Source organism: Natator depressus, chromosome 14, assembly GCF_965152275.1.
Source record: "Natator depressus isolate rNatDep1 chromosome 14, rNatDep2.hap1, whole genome shotgun sequence".
NCBI classification, from domain to species: domain Eukaryota; kingdom Metazoa; phylum Chordata; order Testudines; family Cheloniidae; genus Natator; species Natator depressus.
The window spans coordinates 24,839,206-24,857,242 of record NC_134247.1 but is presented as its reverse complement, the minus strand read 5'-3'; the positions used below and the strand labels follow the sequence as shown (position 1 = coordinate 24,857,242).

Sequence of the window (18,037 nt, the reverse complement as noted above, 5' to 3'; positions counted from 1 at the left end):
CTGTATCCTGGAGATGGTTACGACTAAGGAGGTCCAGGCTACCTAAGGGTTTGGGGGTGTCATTCCCAACTCAGACAGACATACCCATACTAACTTTGATCAAGTTAACGTGCTAAAAATAGCAGTGTAGCCACAGAGGCATAAGCGGAGGGAGGGGCTAGCCGCCCCACATACAGTGCCAGCTGAGAACCTAGGTACCTGCTCAGGTGGCTGGCCCATCCTGGCACATGTGCTACAGCAGCAGCTACACTTCTGTTTCTAGCACACTAGTTCAATGAGAGGTAGTGCAGATATACGTCCAGCTCAAAGTGTATACAGGCAGTCCTTGACTTTACGACGTTGGACTTACGATGAACGGCACTTACAACATTTCTAATTGACACCCTGATTCTACTTACCACAGTTGATTTAGATTTTACGACACTCGGTCCTGCAATAGAATGGATGGTGGTTTCGAGTTACGACATTTCGACTTACTGAGGACTACCTGTGCTTAACCATGGACCAGAGGGGAGAAAAGGTTGTGTCACTGGCTTAGAAGGCCTGCTGGCTCCCGTGACTGGAAAAGGGATAGATCCTGTTTCTGTGGCATTAGGATGATATTATGGTTGCTTTTGAAGGCCTGTATTTCCCCAGAGTTACCTCATGTGATAGTGGGGATGCAGGGGCTATCCCCTATTCTAGGTACAAGGAAATATCTTGGTATCTCAGACCCAATGAGGCTAGGGCTGCCAACTTTATAATCACACAAAACCAAACACCCCTGCCCCGCCCCTCCCCTGCCCCTTCCCTGAGGCCCTGCCTCCACTCATTCCAGCCTCCCTCCCTACATCGCTCGCTCTCCCCAACCCTCACTCACTTTCACTGGGTTGGGGCAGGGGTTGGGGTGTAGGAGGGGGTGAGGGCTACAGCTGGGAGTGCGGGCTCCAGGGTGGGGCCAGAAATTAGGGGTTAAGGAGCAGGTTCGGGGCAGGGGTTTGGGGTGAAAGAGGGGGTGAGGGCTCTAGCTGAGGTTGCAGGCTCTGGGCTGAGGCCGAGGGGTTTGGAGTGTGGGAGTGGGCTCTGGCTGGTGGTGTGGGCTCTGGGGTGGGGCCGGAGATGAGGGGTTTGGGGTGCAGGAGCGGGCTCCGAACTGAGGTAGGGGGTTAGGGTATGGGCTCCAGGAGAGGGCTCAGGGCTGGGGCAGGGGGGCTGAGTGTGGGGTGCAGGCTCTGGGAGGGAATTAGGGTGCAGGAGGGGGTTCTGACATGGGGCAGGAGGTTGGTGGGTGGTGTTGGCTCTGGCCGGGGAGTGCTTCCCTCAGGCAGCTCCTGGTCAGGGGTGCAGTGGGGCTAAGGCAGGCTTCCTGCCTGCCCTGTCTCTGTGCTGCTCCTGGAAGCAGCTGGCATGTCCGGCTCCTAGGCGCAGGTGTGGCCAGGCAGCTCTGCGTGGTGTGCAGTTCACATGCCCACAGGCACTGCCACCACAGCTCCTGTTGTCCATAGTTCCTGGCCAGTGGGAGCTGCAGAGCTCAGGGTGGGGGCAGTGTGCGGAACTTCCCTGATCACACCTGTGCCTAGGGGCTGCAGGGACATGCCGGTCGCTTCGGGAGCTGCGTGGAGCCAGGGAGGGCAGGGAGCCTGTCTTAACCCCACTGCGCCACCAACCGGACTTTTAACGGCCCAGTCAGCGGTGCTGAACAGAGCCGCCAGGGTCCCTTTTCGACCTGGTGTTCTGGTCGAAAACCAGACACCTGGCAACCTTAAATGAAGCAATAACTGTAGGTAACTTGTGACTTTTCATGGCAATGTCTGTAGCAGCTCAGTGGGAAAGGATGTTTTCTGATTGGTTGACTTGGCTGCTTGCTTCTAATTGGTTGCATGTTTTTGTTTGTTTTATTTGTTGTATTTATCATCATAACTTAATAAAGAGGAGTAACATTTTGCTGGTTTCTGATCAGCTGCTGTTTCCCCCCTCAATTGTTAATACAGTACCAAATAAAGCTCAGATTTTCAGCAGTCTGATCAGATAATGATCATTTCAGTCCAGACAGGGGTCAGAAGGAGATAAATTAGGGAGTAGTAAAGTAAGGAATCGCTACAATTCTGTTTGCATGCATACATTCTTGGCAATTAACTGAATGTACCATTAGCTTTTTAACCATAGTGATCTGTCATTTATTTGAATACAGCTGCAGATGGCATTTTTAAAGAGCTGCAGAACTTGAATATGTCACAAATTACTTTGCAAAACTGAAATGATTCACTGTTGTGTAAGGCATATTGGGGATTAAATTTCCTGAAATCTAAATAGCAGAGTCAATCAGAAAGCAATGCAGTTGCTATATTCCTGATTCTGAGATTAGAAAGTACTTTCAACTTCTGCTTGTTTTAAGGTTGTGCGAAAGTTGGTTTAATTAATTGCCAGTAAATCAGCTCTTCATGGGCAGATGTGGCTTACTCCTATATCATCTCCAATCTGATGAAAGAGGCTCACTTGGATCTGTGCTATGGAATCCAGTGACCTAGTCTGTATGAGAGCTCGGCTCCACAAACAACTTTATACCATCAAGGTAAAAATTCCAGTTTGCCTGTTAGTTTGTAAAAATGTGATCCCATTTTTCCCAGGTGAAATTCCTGATCTTTTCACTGATGATGAAGTTGAAAACATCATCAGCAGTGTGAGAAACGAAGTCAAAAGCCAAGGACTGGTGGACACCAGGGAAACCTGCTGGAAATTCTTCATAGACCGTGTTCGACGACAGCTAAAGGTAGGACTATGCCCGGGAGAATTCACATCCCTACCATTGGGCTCAATGCAGGGGTAACCCTACAGAGTGAAATTCCATGGCCTGTGATATACAGGCAGTCAGACTAGGTGATCTAATGGTCCCTTCTGGCCTTAAAGTCTATGAATACATGAATTGTCCAAAACTCATCAAACAGCGCTTCAACTGAAGGAATGTACCACCTCTGATAATTGCACCTTGTACCTTTGTATAGTAATATGATGATTAGGAATTTCTGTCCAATCTTTTTAATATATTGAACTAGTAAGGCGACACAGTGACTGATAACATTTCCTTAAAGACTTTTTTTTAAACATTTCTCCATATTTAATTAAACACAATCTCTCATTCCCCAAAAATGGTGATTTTTCCCCACAGACCTCTGCTAAAATATCATAGACCTTTCCATTTTTTAGGTGGTACATTGGGATTTAGACCTGGAGTCACATGGCTAAATCCTTGAATGCTTCTTGGAAAATCTAGGCCAAAGGAGCCATCTTAACGTCATATAAGCCTGGTAACTTGATGCTTTGCAGCTATGGGAACTCAAATCAGTTGTCTTCAATCATATGAGTTGTGGCATCTAGACTAAAGGAGATGAGTTTTGACATTTCAGCTCTAAAGTGTTGCTTCTACCTATAGCACAACTTCTCAAATCTGGAAGGTCTTATAAATAAAGAGACCCCAATCTGATATGGGGGGCGGGGGGGAATCTGATATTCATTTTAAGACTCTTTGGGTTTTAATATCCCTAGGTTTCTTATTTGATTGGCATGTAGGATTGCATAGGAAAATGACTCGTGCTAGAGTATCAGGCAACTTCCTTAACCTTTGTGCCTGCCAGCTGGACAATAGGTCATCATTCAATAAATCCAATCATTACCCAACAGGAAGTCTTCTTTCTTTTTTTTAAATAATTTGTTTCACTCCAGCTCATTATCACTTTACATCTGCAGCGGTTGCATCAGTGCTAAACAGTGTTATTGTTCCGAGAAGCCAGTCTTTTCCTTGTCAGGACGAGGCTACCCTTACATTGCAAGTGCGATATTGACTTTGCTACAACTAAACAAACGCACTCAGAATTTCACACACCGCATCCTACGGTAGGAAACATGGTTCCTGAGAAGTTTGCGGAAGATCTTTTGGAAATATGCCTAATTTTGGCTACAGCTTTGTTTAAGCTATCAGCCTTGGAGAGGACAGGTGGTAAATACATTGGGAGCTCAGGGGATCCTAGAACATGCACAGCACAGAGACATGCCGTTGGGAGCTCACTCACATGTTATTTCAACTTGCTAAAATATGAAAAAAACAGTTTAAAGACTTGCCAAAGGGTGGGCCCCCCTAGTCGCTAGAGAAAGCACTGTGGGATAAGGAGCTAAGCAGCAGCAGGAAGTTGAAAGCAAGCACACCTCCTGCAGGACACCGCTCAATGCCCCACTTCCTGTTGAGACTTGCTCTGTGTCACTCCCACACACAAACTCCCTGGGTGGGGACTGTGTCTCTTGCGAGGTGTTTGCACCATGCCTGACACAATAAAACCTCAACCTCAATCTCAACTTGGGGCATCTGGTGCTTCTGCAGAAACAGTCATAGTAATAAATAATAATAATGATACCACCACCAGGAAGCAGAGGTAGAGAGCGAGACAGAGAACACAGCCAGGCTAGAGTACAGCAGCATACCTAGGGCAGTGAAACAGGGCTGGGAGTGAGGAGCTTCCCAACCTGTGTTGGTGTAAACTAGCTCCTTGGCCGTATTGTACTATTGTGTTTGTGTCTGAGTGAGGTGCTTGAGAACTGGGTATCCAGCTTGTCAATGGCAGCTGTTCATGTAGGCTAGATCCAGTTGGTTCAGGAGCAGAAAGGGGAGTATCAGGGAGCTTGTAAGTGTCTGAGGGCCAGCCCCAGCCCCTCTGCAATGTGAAGCTCCCGACAGGCAGCATTAAATACTGCCACTGCTTGAGGTCCCAGTGCAGCGTTGCTATGGTAGAGCAGAGCTCCATGCCCCCGTCTCCCAGACACATCCCCTAGGCCAGGAAAGTGGGAGGTAGGGGAACAGCTGCACCAACAGTGTTCCCCTGTGGTACAGGAATCTATGCTGGGCATCTGTGGAAAGGTTATGGCTTCTTTGGGCCACCTGAGTCCCCTCATGACCAGTGCCCCCCGTGGAAATGTACCCTATGGTCAAAGGATTGCTGGATTTTTCATGAAGAGAGGAACGTTTTGATTCATTGAGACCTGGTTCCATGTTTCCATTTCCTTGTTCTTTCTCTTTAACAACATGATAGGGAACAGCTGTTCTGGGGTCAGCTGTTAAGTGTTGCTAAATTATTTACTGCATTTAATAATGAAAATCTGCGCTCTGTGTAATAAACCAAGAAGCAGATTATAGCATGCCTTATATATCGAGTGTCCCAGATTTGATCAGCACAGGGTCTGTCAGCACAGGAGTGGATCTCAGACTGAACAGCAGACTGGAGGAGAGCAAATGTCAATATGTACAGCCATTTTGCCTCCCCCCACTCAGGGCCTGTATCACAGCATCTAGCACAGTGGGGTTCTGGCCCATCACTAGGGCTCCTACAATAATACAAATACTTAATAACAACAACAATAGTAATTAATAATGGAGCATAGCCTGGCAGTACCTGAGGGTTAGGACCCTGATCTTTGCCCAGCACACAGAGAGTAACACAGACAACTGCAAGAGGCTCCACATCTAAATCTAAGGATGTAGAAAGAACAGTGTGTTGGTGGTGGTTGTGAGGTAGTGGGTGATCAGGTTGTTAAAGGCTGGATTACATAGCCTGAGATAGACACGTATAGGATCTTGGAGTATTGTATACTGCTCTGTGTATGAGAGACAGAGTTTGTAAAAGCCAGTTAGATGATAATACTCAGTAAGCCATACTGAAACAAGATACAGTAGATAAAGGGCCTGATTCTATGCTAGGGCCCCTTTCCACCACTCCATACCCTAGGGTCTATATCTATTTACAGCCTTTTCAAGGCCCCGTTATGCTGCCAGAGTGGTGTATGAATGAGAGCCAGGCCCTAAATATGCAGCATTGAGTAACAGTGAAAGTTTGCTAGGTGCTGCCAGCAGGGTGATTCTGGCCCATTTGTGGGTGTGGTGTTCTGTCCCCTCTAGTGGCACCGAGACCACTTAGAGATTAGTGAGTCTGCTTTACAGCCTTTGCTAATAGCCATATGGCTTTTAGCTCATGCAATAGAGGCTCATGCATTTAGCTCTAGATGTCCCAGGTTCAGTCCCGCCTGCTGACGACCGGGATCCGTCGGCATTACAAAAGCAGTTCTTCAGGGAAGCAGTTTGCTGTTATTTCAGAGAGAAAGGAGTGCTTGCTGTTTGGTTATGCTGTTTTATATGGAATTTCCAAGTGCGGACGCACCGGCCAAAGTTGCAAAGGCTCAAAGCTCAAGAGGTCATTCTGGGTGCGGCTCCTGATCTTACTCTGAAATCCTCCCGGGGAGTCATTCTCCCAACAGGGAAAACCCAAAGCTGCAGCTATGTTGGGTGCCTCCCAGCCTGCTGCCCTGCCTCTTCTCAGTGCTCTTATCCTTCTTGCTCCTCAGGTTGCTCTTTGTTTCTCACCCGTTGGTAACAAGCTGAGAGTTCGCAGCAGGAAATTCCCAGCGGTGGTGAACTGCACAGCGATAGACTGGTTCCACGAGTGGCCTCAAGAGGCATTGGAGTCTGTCAGCCTGCGCTTCCTGCAAGAAACTGAGAACATTGAGGTGAGGTTCCAGCAGAGGTAACCCCTGCTGACTCTGCAGCTCCTGGTCTGTCAGCCGAGAGTCTTTCCAGCCAGAGATGGACCCTGAGTGCCTCAGTGCACTTGCCGTGATCTCATCAGCGAGTCATGAGCGGCTGTAGCCTTGGCTTCATTAGCAGAAGTGAGAAGCTGCTGCATCTAAGCCCAGCCTGAACTCCCCTGTGAGAGAGGGCTGTAACTCAGCCACTGGGTGCAGGCACCCGCTGTTACTGTAAGCAGTACATTCAGACCGAATTCCCAGTAATGTTACAATAGAGCCTCCGTTCCACCAAAAGACACAGCTTTACTGCTCCCAAACACACATTGTAGACAAATTGCTGACTGTGCTGTATCCTGCTAATCTAAATCAAACCAAGCTGCCCTGGAACGGGCTACAGATATTGGCCAACATCTGAGAGAGACGCAGACCTTAGTAGGCGCTGGGCCGGGAACACTGTGTGTGTGCGCGTGCGTGCACTCACACACACACACACGCGCACACACCCTTTATCCCTCCCTTTCAGGGGTCAGGATTGTGTTGGTGGCTTAGGTAGTGTAAATTGAGGTTTACAAATCAATCCGGACAGTAACCAGACTTGGTTCCTCTCTGCTGACACTTGCATAATTATTCCCCAGAATATACTTCCTTTGCTGCATGTGTGTCTGAGAATTTTTAGGTATTCTCAAGAGCAAATACATTTGTAGCTCAGTTTGACGGCTACTTAATACTCAATTAACAGCTAAATGGATTTATTCATTTAGCTTTTCTACATAGTATTTAGTTGAGTCATATTGTCTAGAACGTCTCTTTTAATGCGTATGTATTTTCCTGTCTGTACAGAACTGTCCTTATTTTAATTAGTAAAAGGGAGTTATTATGTACAAATGAATAGTATAAAAATTACTCAGTACAGTATGTTCAAATGTAGAGCACAAGCAACTGGAGAAATTCTAGAGAGAGTAAATTAATGAAGAGCCCAAATGAGATGCTACACATTCAATTATGCGGTAGTAGAAGGCAATGATTAATAGATTTGCTTACTTTTTGTTTTGTTTAAAATATAGTCTCTTTCATTTTAGCTTTCAGTGAAAGACTCAATAAGCAAGTTTATGGCCTATGTCCATACAAGTGTCAATGAGATGTCCCGGTCTTATCTGAGCAATGAACGTCGCTATAACTACACCACACCCAAGTCATTCCTCGAGCAAATCAAACTCTACCAAAATTTATTATTTAAAAAGGGCAAGGAGCTTACAGCAAAAATGGAGCGACTGGAGAATGGCCTGCAGAAACTCAACAGCACATCTGCACAGGTGAGAAGACCCTTCTCTCGTCTCTGGTCTGAATGCTGATTTGTTTAGTTGTTTCTCAGCTCAATGCATACTGTGCTTCAGTTTGGAAGAAAAACTACAGATTAAAAGTGGGATGCGGGTAGTGAATGTCTGTGGTGGATCCTGGCTTTAGCATCCCCATCTCTCCCCTCCAGGGCTTGGGCTCAATTCTCAGATGAGACATGTTTCTCTTCCATGGGGGGAAGGAGAGAAAGAGAGAGGGTGTGTGTGTGTAAAGCCAGCTGCTGTGGTTCTAAACTAATCACTGCACAAGTAGAGAATCAAGTAGAGATCAATTTGATAAGTAGGTTTATGTAATTATGGTAATTGTTTCTCAGCTACACATAATATAGTATGTTTGCCTAGTCTGGGCCAGAGTGAGACCTGGAGTAAGGTCAAGGGAGCTGAAGTCAATGAGTTTGCAACTGCTTACACCAGATCAGCATCTACAGCTTCAGCTACACATTGTATCTTTTCATACTGCCATGGGTGTGTGATAAAAATGGGTAATGATTGGATCATTTTCCCTTACAAATCAGGATACATGTCTTTAAGAAACCTTAGTTAATGAGCATTCCTGAATAACCCAGTAGACTGAAATCCACTTGTAAAGAACCTAGCTGGCTAAACTGCTAAAATGATGACTGGCTGTATATTGTTCTGGGTATTTGGCAACTCTCTCAACTCATATGGCTGCATTCCATCCCTTTGATCATCTTGGGCACTCACCTCTGCATCTTTCCCTGTTTCTCTGTATCATTTCTATACATTGGTAACCAAAACTGGACATAGTATTCTAGCTAAGACCTAACCAGTGCTGAGTAGAGTGGTACTATCACCTCCTGTGACTTGCATGCTATGCCTCTGCTAATGCAACCTAAAATTGCATTTGCTTTCTTTGAAGCAGCATCACATTGCTGACTCATGTTGAGGTTGTGATCCTCCACAACTCCCAGATCCTTTTGAGCAGTGCTGCTGCCAAGCCAGTTATCCCCCATTCTGTATTTGTGCATTTGATTTTTCTTCCCTAAGTGTAGCACCTTACATTTGTCTTTGTTGAATTTCATTTTGTTATCTATAGCCCAGTTCTCCAATTTATCAAAATCCCTCTGAATTTTAGTTCTATCCTCTAAAGTGTTGGCAACCCCCCAAACTTTGTGTCATCTGCCAATATGATCAGTATGTTCTCTATTCCTAAATCCAGATAATTAATAAAGATGTTAAATGACACCGGACCCAGAACAGATCCCTGTGGAACCCCACTCAAGACCTCCTTCCAATCTGACAGTGTTCCATCAATAGTTACTCCTATTGTGGTTGTTTAGCCAATTATGTTTCCACTTAATGGTAGTTTTGCCAAGCCCACATTTCTCCATCTTACTTATGAGATTGTCATGTGGGACCATGTCAAAAGTTTTGCTAAACTCCAGGAATATTATGTCCATCACATTTCCCAGGTATTAGGCTAGGTAAGGAATCTCTTATTTACCTGTTAGTGCTGAGGGAAATGGGCCCAACTTGATGCCATCCCAGCCAGAATGGAGAATGAGGGGAAGAGGGGGATACTGAGAAAACCCCAGTAGGAACCAGCAGGCTTCATCTTTTCCATTTGAACTAACTGGATAACAGTGGTGATGGAAGCATTCCCTCTGGTGCCCAATGGAGAATGGAGGTTGCGGCAGACAGGCTATGGGCTACATCTTCAGTACTGCTGAGCACTCCTAACTGCAAAGGAAGTCAAAGGGACCTGCGAGCACTCAGCACTTTTATAAATTGAGCCCTATGTGTAGCTTGCTCAGTTGGGGGCCAAAGCATCTTCTGTAATCCGCAGCCTGCAGTTTTTATGACATTTAATGGTGGAGAAGATGGTTCGCATCTGTGTTTCTTACTGGCAGCTGACTCTAATATTAATACAAACACCGAAGCCCCTAGTACTTCAGGAATGGTTTCCTAGATGTCCCAGTGGGCATCTATTTATAAGCTCCAGCACAATATCGGCAGTGTCCCAGGAGTCTGGGATGAAATGTGAAGCTTTTAATGCTCAGCATGGCTTTCTCCTGCCTTCTCTTTTCCTTGGGAGTTTTCTGGTGTTGTGGGATAGGCTATCATTAAGCTTGAAGTTTATTTCACTTTGGACTAGAATTGAAGCAAGGAGTGATTGTTCATAGAGTTGACTGAGATTAAAGCCACAGTTTTCAAACTTGGATGTGCAAAATGAAGCACCTAGCTAAAACTGACCTGATTTTCAGAGGTGCTGAGTAATCACAGCTGCCACTGATTTCAGAACAAGTTCTGGATACTTAACACTGATGACAATCAGTCCATTTATTTAGATCCCTGAAGATGGATGTAGATGCCCAACTGCAAGCAGCCTGGTTTGGAAACATCAGCCTGACCTCCATGGAAATGACACGAGTTCTGTTGCGCATAGTGACTGCAAGTGCAAAGGGACAGATGCTTTGTCCTACTCAAGTGTGTAGTCTGGAGTTTTTATTAAATGGGATTTTGAAAGCTTTTTTTAAGCAGGGAAAAAGAATTTTGACATCTACGTAGGGAACAGGCTGTGTCTCAAGGCTGAGGGCGATGGTCCTGATCCACAAAGGGACTTAAGCTTTGTGACACTGAGTGTCCCTCTCCTGGAGTCAGGCAGCTTAGGTGCCGAAGCCGTTTCTTGTGAGAATGATTTAGGCAGCTGCTTAGTGCCATGGTAAGAGGAGGAGGTGGTTGTGGTGCCTACCTTATTGCTTTATCCCAGTGGTAAGATCACTCACCTGAGAGGTGAGGGACCCCTATTCAGGTACTTTCTCCTCCACAGGCAGAGTGGGGAATTGAACCTAGATCTCCCCCGTCCCAGGTGAATGCTCTAACCACTTGTCTAGAAGCTATAAATTGGCCACCCCCTCTTTCTCTGGCCTGATTTTGAATGGGACTTAATCTGGTATGGGCTCTGAGCATGCCTACCGGATTGGGCCTCACAGGTGAGCTAGGTGCTCCTCCACTGATCCTTTCCCACTTTTTGGATCGCTCTGGGGCTCCTGCAGGAGAGATGCATCTGGAGACCTAGCATGAGTCAGCAGTGCACCTGCCCAAAGACGGAAACATCAGTGCCAAGAACTTTTACCTTGAAAACTAAGGTGTCGAGTGACTGTAGATGCCTGCAGAGTTAGACAGCAGCTGATCAGGAGTTTTGTGGACAACAGTGGTGTCTTAAAATTGGATCTTCAGTGTCAAAGTACCTTTGTGGATCCAGGCTTGTGCTCCTATTGCCAACATAGTTCTCACTGCTCTTGGTGCCTGGCGGTTAATGGCTAGTTAATTATCGGTATTGAATACGTCGTGGCACCTTGGGACACTGATTTTAACCTGGGCACTTGCAGTCTTTTCTCAGGGTGTTTCTTGAATTAGCCATTCTAGTTTCTAAATCTCCCCACCCCACCCCCGCCCTTTTTGGGATTTGGAAATCTTGGCATTCGTGATTAGCTTCTGTTTTAAGTAGCTGTCTCTCATTAGCTTATGTACTAAACAAAACTTCAGACAATGACTGTCCTCCATTTCCAGGAAAGTCACGGGCTAGCTCCCAGATAGTGAAATTGGACAAGTCTGCTGGTTGAGTAATTTATTTTTCAGAGCTATGCTCAATAAAAAGAGGTCTGTTCAAAGCCCTGTTGCTAAGTTAACTTTTAATATGACTTTTGTTAAAATTGCATCGCTGAATTCTAGATCCAGGTCTTGCCTGCTGTACCAATTAATTGCTGACCTTTGTGATGCAGTGTTTGTGTTCTTGAAACGCAGCATGGGCATTCAGATTAAATGTGCCTGCTGGGAGCCTGCCCTCCAGGTTTTCTGTTATTTAATAATTCTTCTTGCTGTGTTCCTGGTCATAGTCAAGTCTTTCCTCTCTCCCAGTTGAAGTCACAGTGAAGTTCCCTTGAATGTGTGGCTTGCTTTGTTCTTTTCCTTTCTCCTCCACATTAGAAATTGCTTATCTGCCTACCCAGAACATATAGAAGCGTCTCACAGAATCTTCCCATTTCTTAGCGCAGTTGATGATTGCACACTCTGTATTGCTATTAGTTGATTATCTCATTTTCTTCTTCGAGTAGTGTCCCTATGGGTGCTCCACTTTAGGTGTCTGTGTGCCCCTGCACCTCTAATCAGAGATTTTTGGTAGCAGTGTCCCCTTGAGCCCGGGCATGTGCTCTCCCTCCCTCATGGTCTGCCTCCAGGCTATTTAGCACTGCATGGTGGAACCCCCCTCACTTCCTTCTCTACCACCTTTGGCCTCTGACCAAAGGAGCAGTTGTCCCTTCCTTATCTGTGTCATTAGCATAAGTAGTGTTTTTTTTGTTACCTTTGTTCTCCCTAAAAGTACTCAGGCTAGTGTTTTGTTTTTATTTTATTCCTTTGGTTAAAAAGAAAAGAGAAAAAGGAAAAGAACTTCACTTTCCTTCCCTGTCTGGGGGCATTCTCCTCCCCCCCCCCTTTCCTGGCATCTAGTAGACTCATAATTATTTCTTTTTCAGTTTAAAAAAAAAAAGTAAAGACTATGTTCTTCTGCATATTCCTCCCTGCTAGAGGATGACACCCCCTGCCCAGGGGCTTGCCTGGCTCACTCTGCTCCAAGCGGTGCCTCTCCTGCCAGGAGTCAGTTCCTGTAATGGCCAGACACTCACTGTGCCTAGGAGACCCTCACAGAAGTGCTTTACCTGCCACACCTGAAATTGCAGCCTCACAGGAGCTGGGAGCTTAAGTAAAAATTCTTCCCAATAGCGAAAACACTTCAGTATGCAGGGGACTCCGTGGGGTGTTGACCCCAGATCATCCCCGGAGCCTTCGCTTCAAAAGGGGTCGAGTGATGAAGAGGAGAAGAGAGCGAGAGAAACAAAGAAGCCACCAGCAGACTCCCCCTGGAAAGGCTCCTCTGAGCAACTGGCCAGCCAGAGGGGTGTTCCCCAGTGCGGCCACCTCAATAGGACAAAAAGAAAAGGAGTACTTGTGGCACCTTAGAGACTAACCAATTTATTTGAGCATAAGCTTTCGTGAGCTACAGCTCACTCAGAAGTGAGCTGTAGCTCACGAAAGCTTATGCTCAAATAAATTGGTTAGTCTCTAAGGTGCCACAAGTACTCCTTTTCTTTTTGCGAATACAGACTAACAGGGCTGTTACTCTGAAACCTCTCAATAGGACAATATCAGCAGAGGAACCTCCTGCTGTGAGCTCAGCTGCTGCTCCTGGTCTGCTGGGAAGTTCTGGAAGCTGAAACCTGAGAAGGGGCTTCCTGCTCTGAGCTCTGCTCTCAGCACGGACAAGGGGCTTCTGTAAGCTCTGTGCTGCTCTGAGCTCTACTCTGGGCAACTACTACATGGAGAGGGCACAGTTACCCTACCATCTCTAAAACAGCGACGCAGAGAAGCCCTGCTGTCAGCTCTGCTTCTGCATGGACACACCAGAGGCTTCCATCCTCATGCTCTGAGGCAACCATACAGTCCCCTAAGGAGAAGGGACAGTTACCGTACCATCTCTAAAAGAGCGGCATAGAGAAACCCTTTGGTACCAGATGCAACAAAACTCCCACCTAGGAAGTGTTCTGCATCTTCCCAACCATTGATACCGACTACAGACACTCCTCTGGGGTTCCGGATGAACCCATGGTAACACAAGTACTTTGATACTCTGGAGACCTGTGGCCTCAGTACAATTACCATACTGTCTCGTTAAAAAGTGGCACCAACAAATTTTTTATACTGGGCAAAACTCTCATTTAGGGAGTGCTCTGCTCAACTATCGGTACTGATTATGCACCACGGACCCTCCTCTGTGGTACCAAATGAACCCATGGTACTGCATGAGCTCTGATACCCTGGAGACTTGATGACTGGGAAAGAACCACAATCCCCATTACTTGGTACCAGGACCCCAGTATCGAGCACATCCCGGCACCCAGAATCGCTCTTAGCACTGGGCTGTATACTGCCAATACGCCAGTCAGCAGCACCCTTACCCACTGACAAATCTGACACTGGCCAGGAGAAGATCATTCCCTGGCCCCTCAAGGTAGCCCACCACCACACTACAAGGGTCATCCCCAATTCCATCATGCCAACCGCTCATGCCTGCCTTCCTGCCTCTCCCTCCCAAGGCCATATTGTAACTCTTCGGGTATATACACACACATGGTGTGATAGTCTCCGGTGTCTCTCAGGGAGAGTCCACCAGATGGTTTGCTACAGCCTGGCACCTGAGCCAGGACAGGAGAAAGCTTTTTCAGAACAGGAAAGAAGGGGGAAGGGGAAAAAAACAAACAATCACACCTGAAGAGGAAGCTACCTCTTCAGTACACTTCTCATCTCTCCCAGATGAGACTGTGCTGCCTACCCCTCATCACTAGGTGAAGATTTAAGAACTTTCTGGATCTTACAAAGAGTGTGGCAGACGAGCTGCAGATTCCCTTACAGGAGGTGGCAGATACACATCACAAGTTGGTGGAAATTCTGCACACTACCTTCTCATCTAGAACTATCCTCCCAATTAATGGGCTGATTCTAAATCCTACCAAAATCATCTGGCAGAGCCAGCTTCCATTGCACCAACCAGCAACAGAGTGTAAACAAAAACAACCCTACATCTCTACCCAAAGAGGCAGACTTTGTTTTCAACATCCGCAATCCAACTCTATCATAGTGGATGTGGTTAATGCATGAAGCAAGCAACATAATGCCAAGTCAACTCCATATGATCAGGCTTCGCAAGATGGCGTATTCATCAACAACATTACTGTTTAGAGTCATAAATTACCAAATTGTCATGGCCAAAACAATTTTGTTAATCTTGGGAAACCCAGGATGTTTCTGAAACATTACTGGAAACACAAAAAGAACAGATTCAGACCATTCTTAGAGAAGGTCAGTTAATAGCCAGACTGGTCCTAGGGACACCACTGGATGTAGCTGTTACAGCTGCCTGCCCAGTCTCCATGACAGTGGTACTGGGGTGGGTTGTGGGGTTTTTTTGTTTTGCTATACCTCTCTAGATTGCCCAAAGAGCTACAGACTTCCAGTTTGAAGGGCCAAACTCTTTGCGGAGAAGACAGATTTTCTCTCCACATCCTGAAGGATTCTCAGACCGCACTACACTCCTTAGGAATCTACAATGTGGAACAGAAGAGAAGATATACCTCTCAACCACACCACAGATCACAATCTTCTCAATATTCACCATCTCTGTCCTGTAAAGAGCCACAGTGTAAGAGGCCCAGGGCTCAAAAGTGAGAACAGTCTGCACCCCAGTCCATGACCTCTCAAACTGCCTCTTATAAGCACTTTGATGAGCTGGTCGGGGGCCTGAACAATGATACCTTACAGCATCAGCTGCCATCTATACACCTGTCACGCCACTCAGAAGTCACCTTACCTTACTTCACAGCAGTTAGGACCAGCTTTAGAGAAAAGAGAGTGATTTCTAGCCCTGAACTTACAGGGTGCCTACTTCCATATCTCAATACAACCATCGTACAGGAGATTTCCTACTGCTTACCTTTGGGGCAGGAGCATTAGAGGTACAGACTGCTCCACACAGGGTAGTCTCCAAGGTTCACTTCATTGCAGTGGCATACTAACCCCGGTACAGTGACTGGACTTTATCAGCACCAACCTGATGCAGTACAAGCGAGAGCGCTCCTCTCACTACCCACATTCACCACCCTGGGACACATGTCTCCCTAATATGCTGGGGAGCTCACCTACACAACAACAAGGTTCAGGACTAATGGCCTTCCACATCATTCTTTTGGGGTTAGCGGCTGTCAGGAGTGCCTGTGCACAAACTCTGCCTTTCATCAAAAACACACAAAGGTTTTGATGGACTTAATGTGACCTGTATGTTTTGTATAAATTGCTAAGGAGCTGTCAGATCTCCCTCCCTCTGCAAGACAGCGTTCAAACTTTGGAATTGATGCACCCATCACAATGTGCTCATCTCAGCTGTCTGTCTACAAGGGATACAGAACAGGGTAACCAACAGTCTCAGTTGGAATTTTCTCACGACAATGAGTGTATACTGAATTCACAGGTGCTTCAAGATATAGCCACCCTTTGGGGAAACATTCACTGGCAGTTGCCCTCATCTTCCCAGCGGATAGGACCCACTTGCATGTCTTTTCTCAGTTTCCTACCCTATCCAAGATTCTGTTGAAAATTCAAGAAAATAAAGCGAGAGTTATTCTGATTGCCCCTCTTGACTATGACAAGTCTTGCTCCCTTACCTGAAGCAGATGGCAATATGCCCTCCTGTTCCTCTGATGTCAGCCCATTCCTTACCCGCTCTCTCAAAACAATGGGCTGACCCTTCACCTGAACCCATGGGTCCTCCGCCTCCAGGCTTGGATCTTTCTTTGTTCCAAGGCTTAGAAGCTCTGACAAGTTGAAACACATGTTGCAACACAACCACAAGTTGACCACTCCACATACCTATCTACAAAATGGAAACGACTCCAAGTTTGTACCATTCCAAACTGACAGACTCAACATCATCTTTCCTCCCTCTGATTTTGCACTACATTTTAAACTCTCACTCAGATCCCTTAAGGTACATCTCATGGCGAAAATGGCTTCCCACTTGGAGTTTGCTCAACCACTAATGCGTAGACTCTTTAAGGGCATTGGGACTCTCTTCCCCCATGTGACACCACCTGCTCCAGTCTGGGACTTTAATCTAGTTCTCAAGGCTTGGACTAGACCTCCCTCCGAGTCCAGGGCAACTTGTTCTCTCTTACACCTGTCCATGACAACAGCATTTCCAATTGCCATCACCTCAACTAGGCACATGGGAGAAATAGCGGCCCTGATGGCACATCCATCATTCATGGCCTTTGTCTTTAAATAAATAATAACAACTCTAAGGCCATATCCTAAGTTTCTTCCTACTTTTTCTGGACTTTCCATATGAATCAGATTCATCTCCCTGTTTTTTCCCAAAACCACACTGTGACAACTGGGAGACAATTGTGCATATGTTAGATATTAGAAGGACATTAGCATTCTGCTTGGACAGGACTAAGGACTTCAGGAAATCCCCTAAACTCTTCCTTTCGTCCACAGAAAGATCCAAAAGCTCTGTGATATCTCCTCAAAGACTATCCAAATGGGTCTCTAGTTGCATTAATCACTTAGCAAGGGTGCAACTTGTTTCCATCCATATGCACTCCATGAGATCAGTTCCTACCTCAATCACATTCCATAGGGATACCCCATCTCCCCAATCTATAGAGCAATGATTGGGGCCTCTGTCCATTCTTTCGCAGAACATTGTGATCACTGAAGATTTGGCCGCTGACACCATCTTTGACTCCACAGTAATCTCTGTAGTAAAAGACTCCGCTCCGAAGTCCCAGCCTCCAGTGGTGGGTACTGCTCCGGAGTCACCTAAAGGGGAGCACCCATAGGGACACTACTCGAAGAAGAAGAGGAAGTTACTCACCATGTGCAGTAATGATGGTTCTTCGAGATGTGTGTCCCTATGGGTGCTCCACAACCCACCCTCCTCCCCTCTACTTTGGAGTTCTCTATAGGGCTCTGTGGTAGAGAAGGAAGTGAGGGGGGTTCGCCCGTGCAGTGCTAAATACCCTCAAGGCAGACCACAAGGGAGGGAGAGCACATGCGCGGGCTCAACGGGACACTGCTACCAAAAATCTCCGATTAGAGGTGCAGGGGCACACAGACACCTAAAGTGGAGTACCCTTAGGGACACACATCTCGAAGAACTGTTACTGCACAAGGTGAATAACTTCCTCATCTATGCTGAGGCACTCTTGGATCTTTTTGCTAACACTTTGATCTGATCGGCCTTCAGATGATAATGTGGGAAGGAGCATGCTAAAATTTTCTAATTTCCTTGGGGTGTTCACTTACAGTCATTTCTCAACACCTCATTCTTTCTGTTCCCAGTCATGGCCTTAGAGGGCTGTTCTCCATTTTAGTCTTTTCCTCCTCCCATTGCCATTCTGCCATCTTCTGGTAAAAAATGTCTCTTATGCTTGCATCAATGCTGGCAGGCACATGAAGGGTTAATGTTGTAGGTCTCATTGTACCCAGAAGCAGCACTAACTCTTGTGTGTCACTTCTGGGGTGTTATGAGTAAAACACTCACCTCTGTGACCTTGACTGCC

At 46.4% G+C, this 18,037-nt stretch overlaps 1 protein-coding gene across 1 annotated transcript in view; it reads left to right on the top strand.

The window, feature by feature from the left end:
* Positions 1 to 18,037, top strand: part of DNAH9 (dynein axonemal heavy chain 9) — a 397,352-nt gene that overhangs the window by 174,679 nt on the left and 204,636 nt on the right. The window contains exons 46-48 of the mRNA XM_074971509.1: positions 2,607 to 2,749; positions 6,364 to 6,525; positions 7,623 to 7,856. Coding sequence (XP_074827610.1) covers positions 2,607 to 2,749; positions 6,364 to 6,525; positions 7,623 to 7,856 — 539 coding nt within the window. The remainder of the gene's footprint in view (positions 1 to 2,606; positions 2,750 to 6,363; positions 6,526 to 7,622; positions 7,857 to 18,037) is intronic.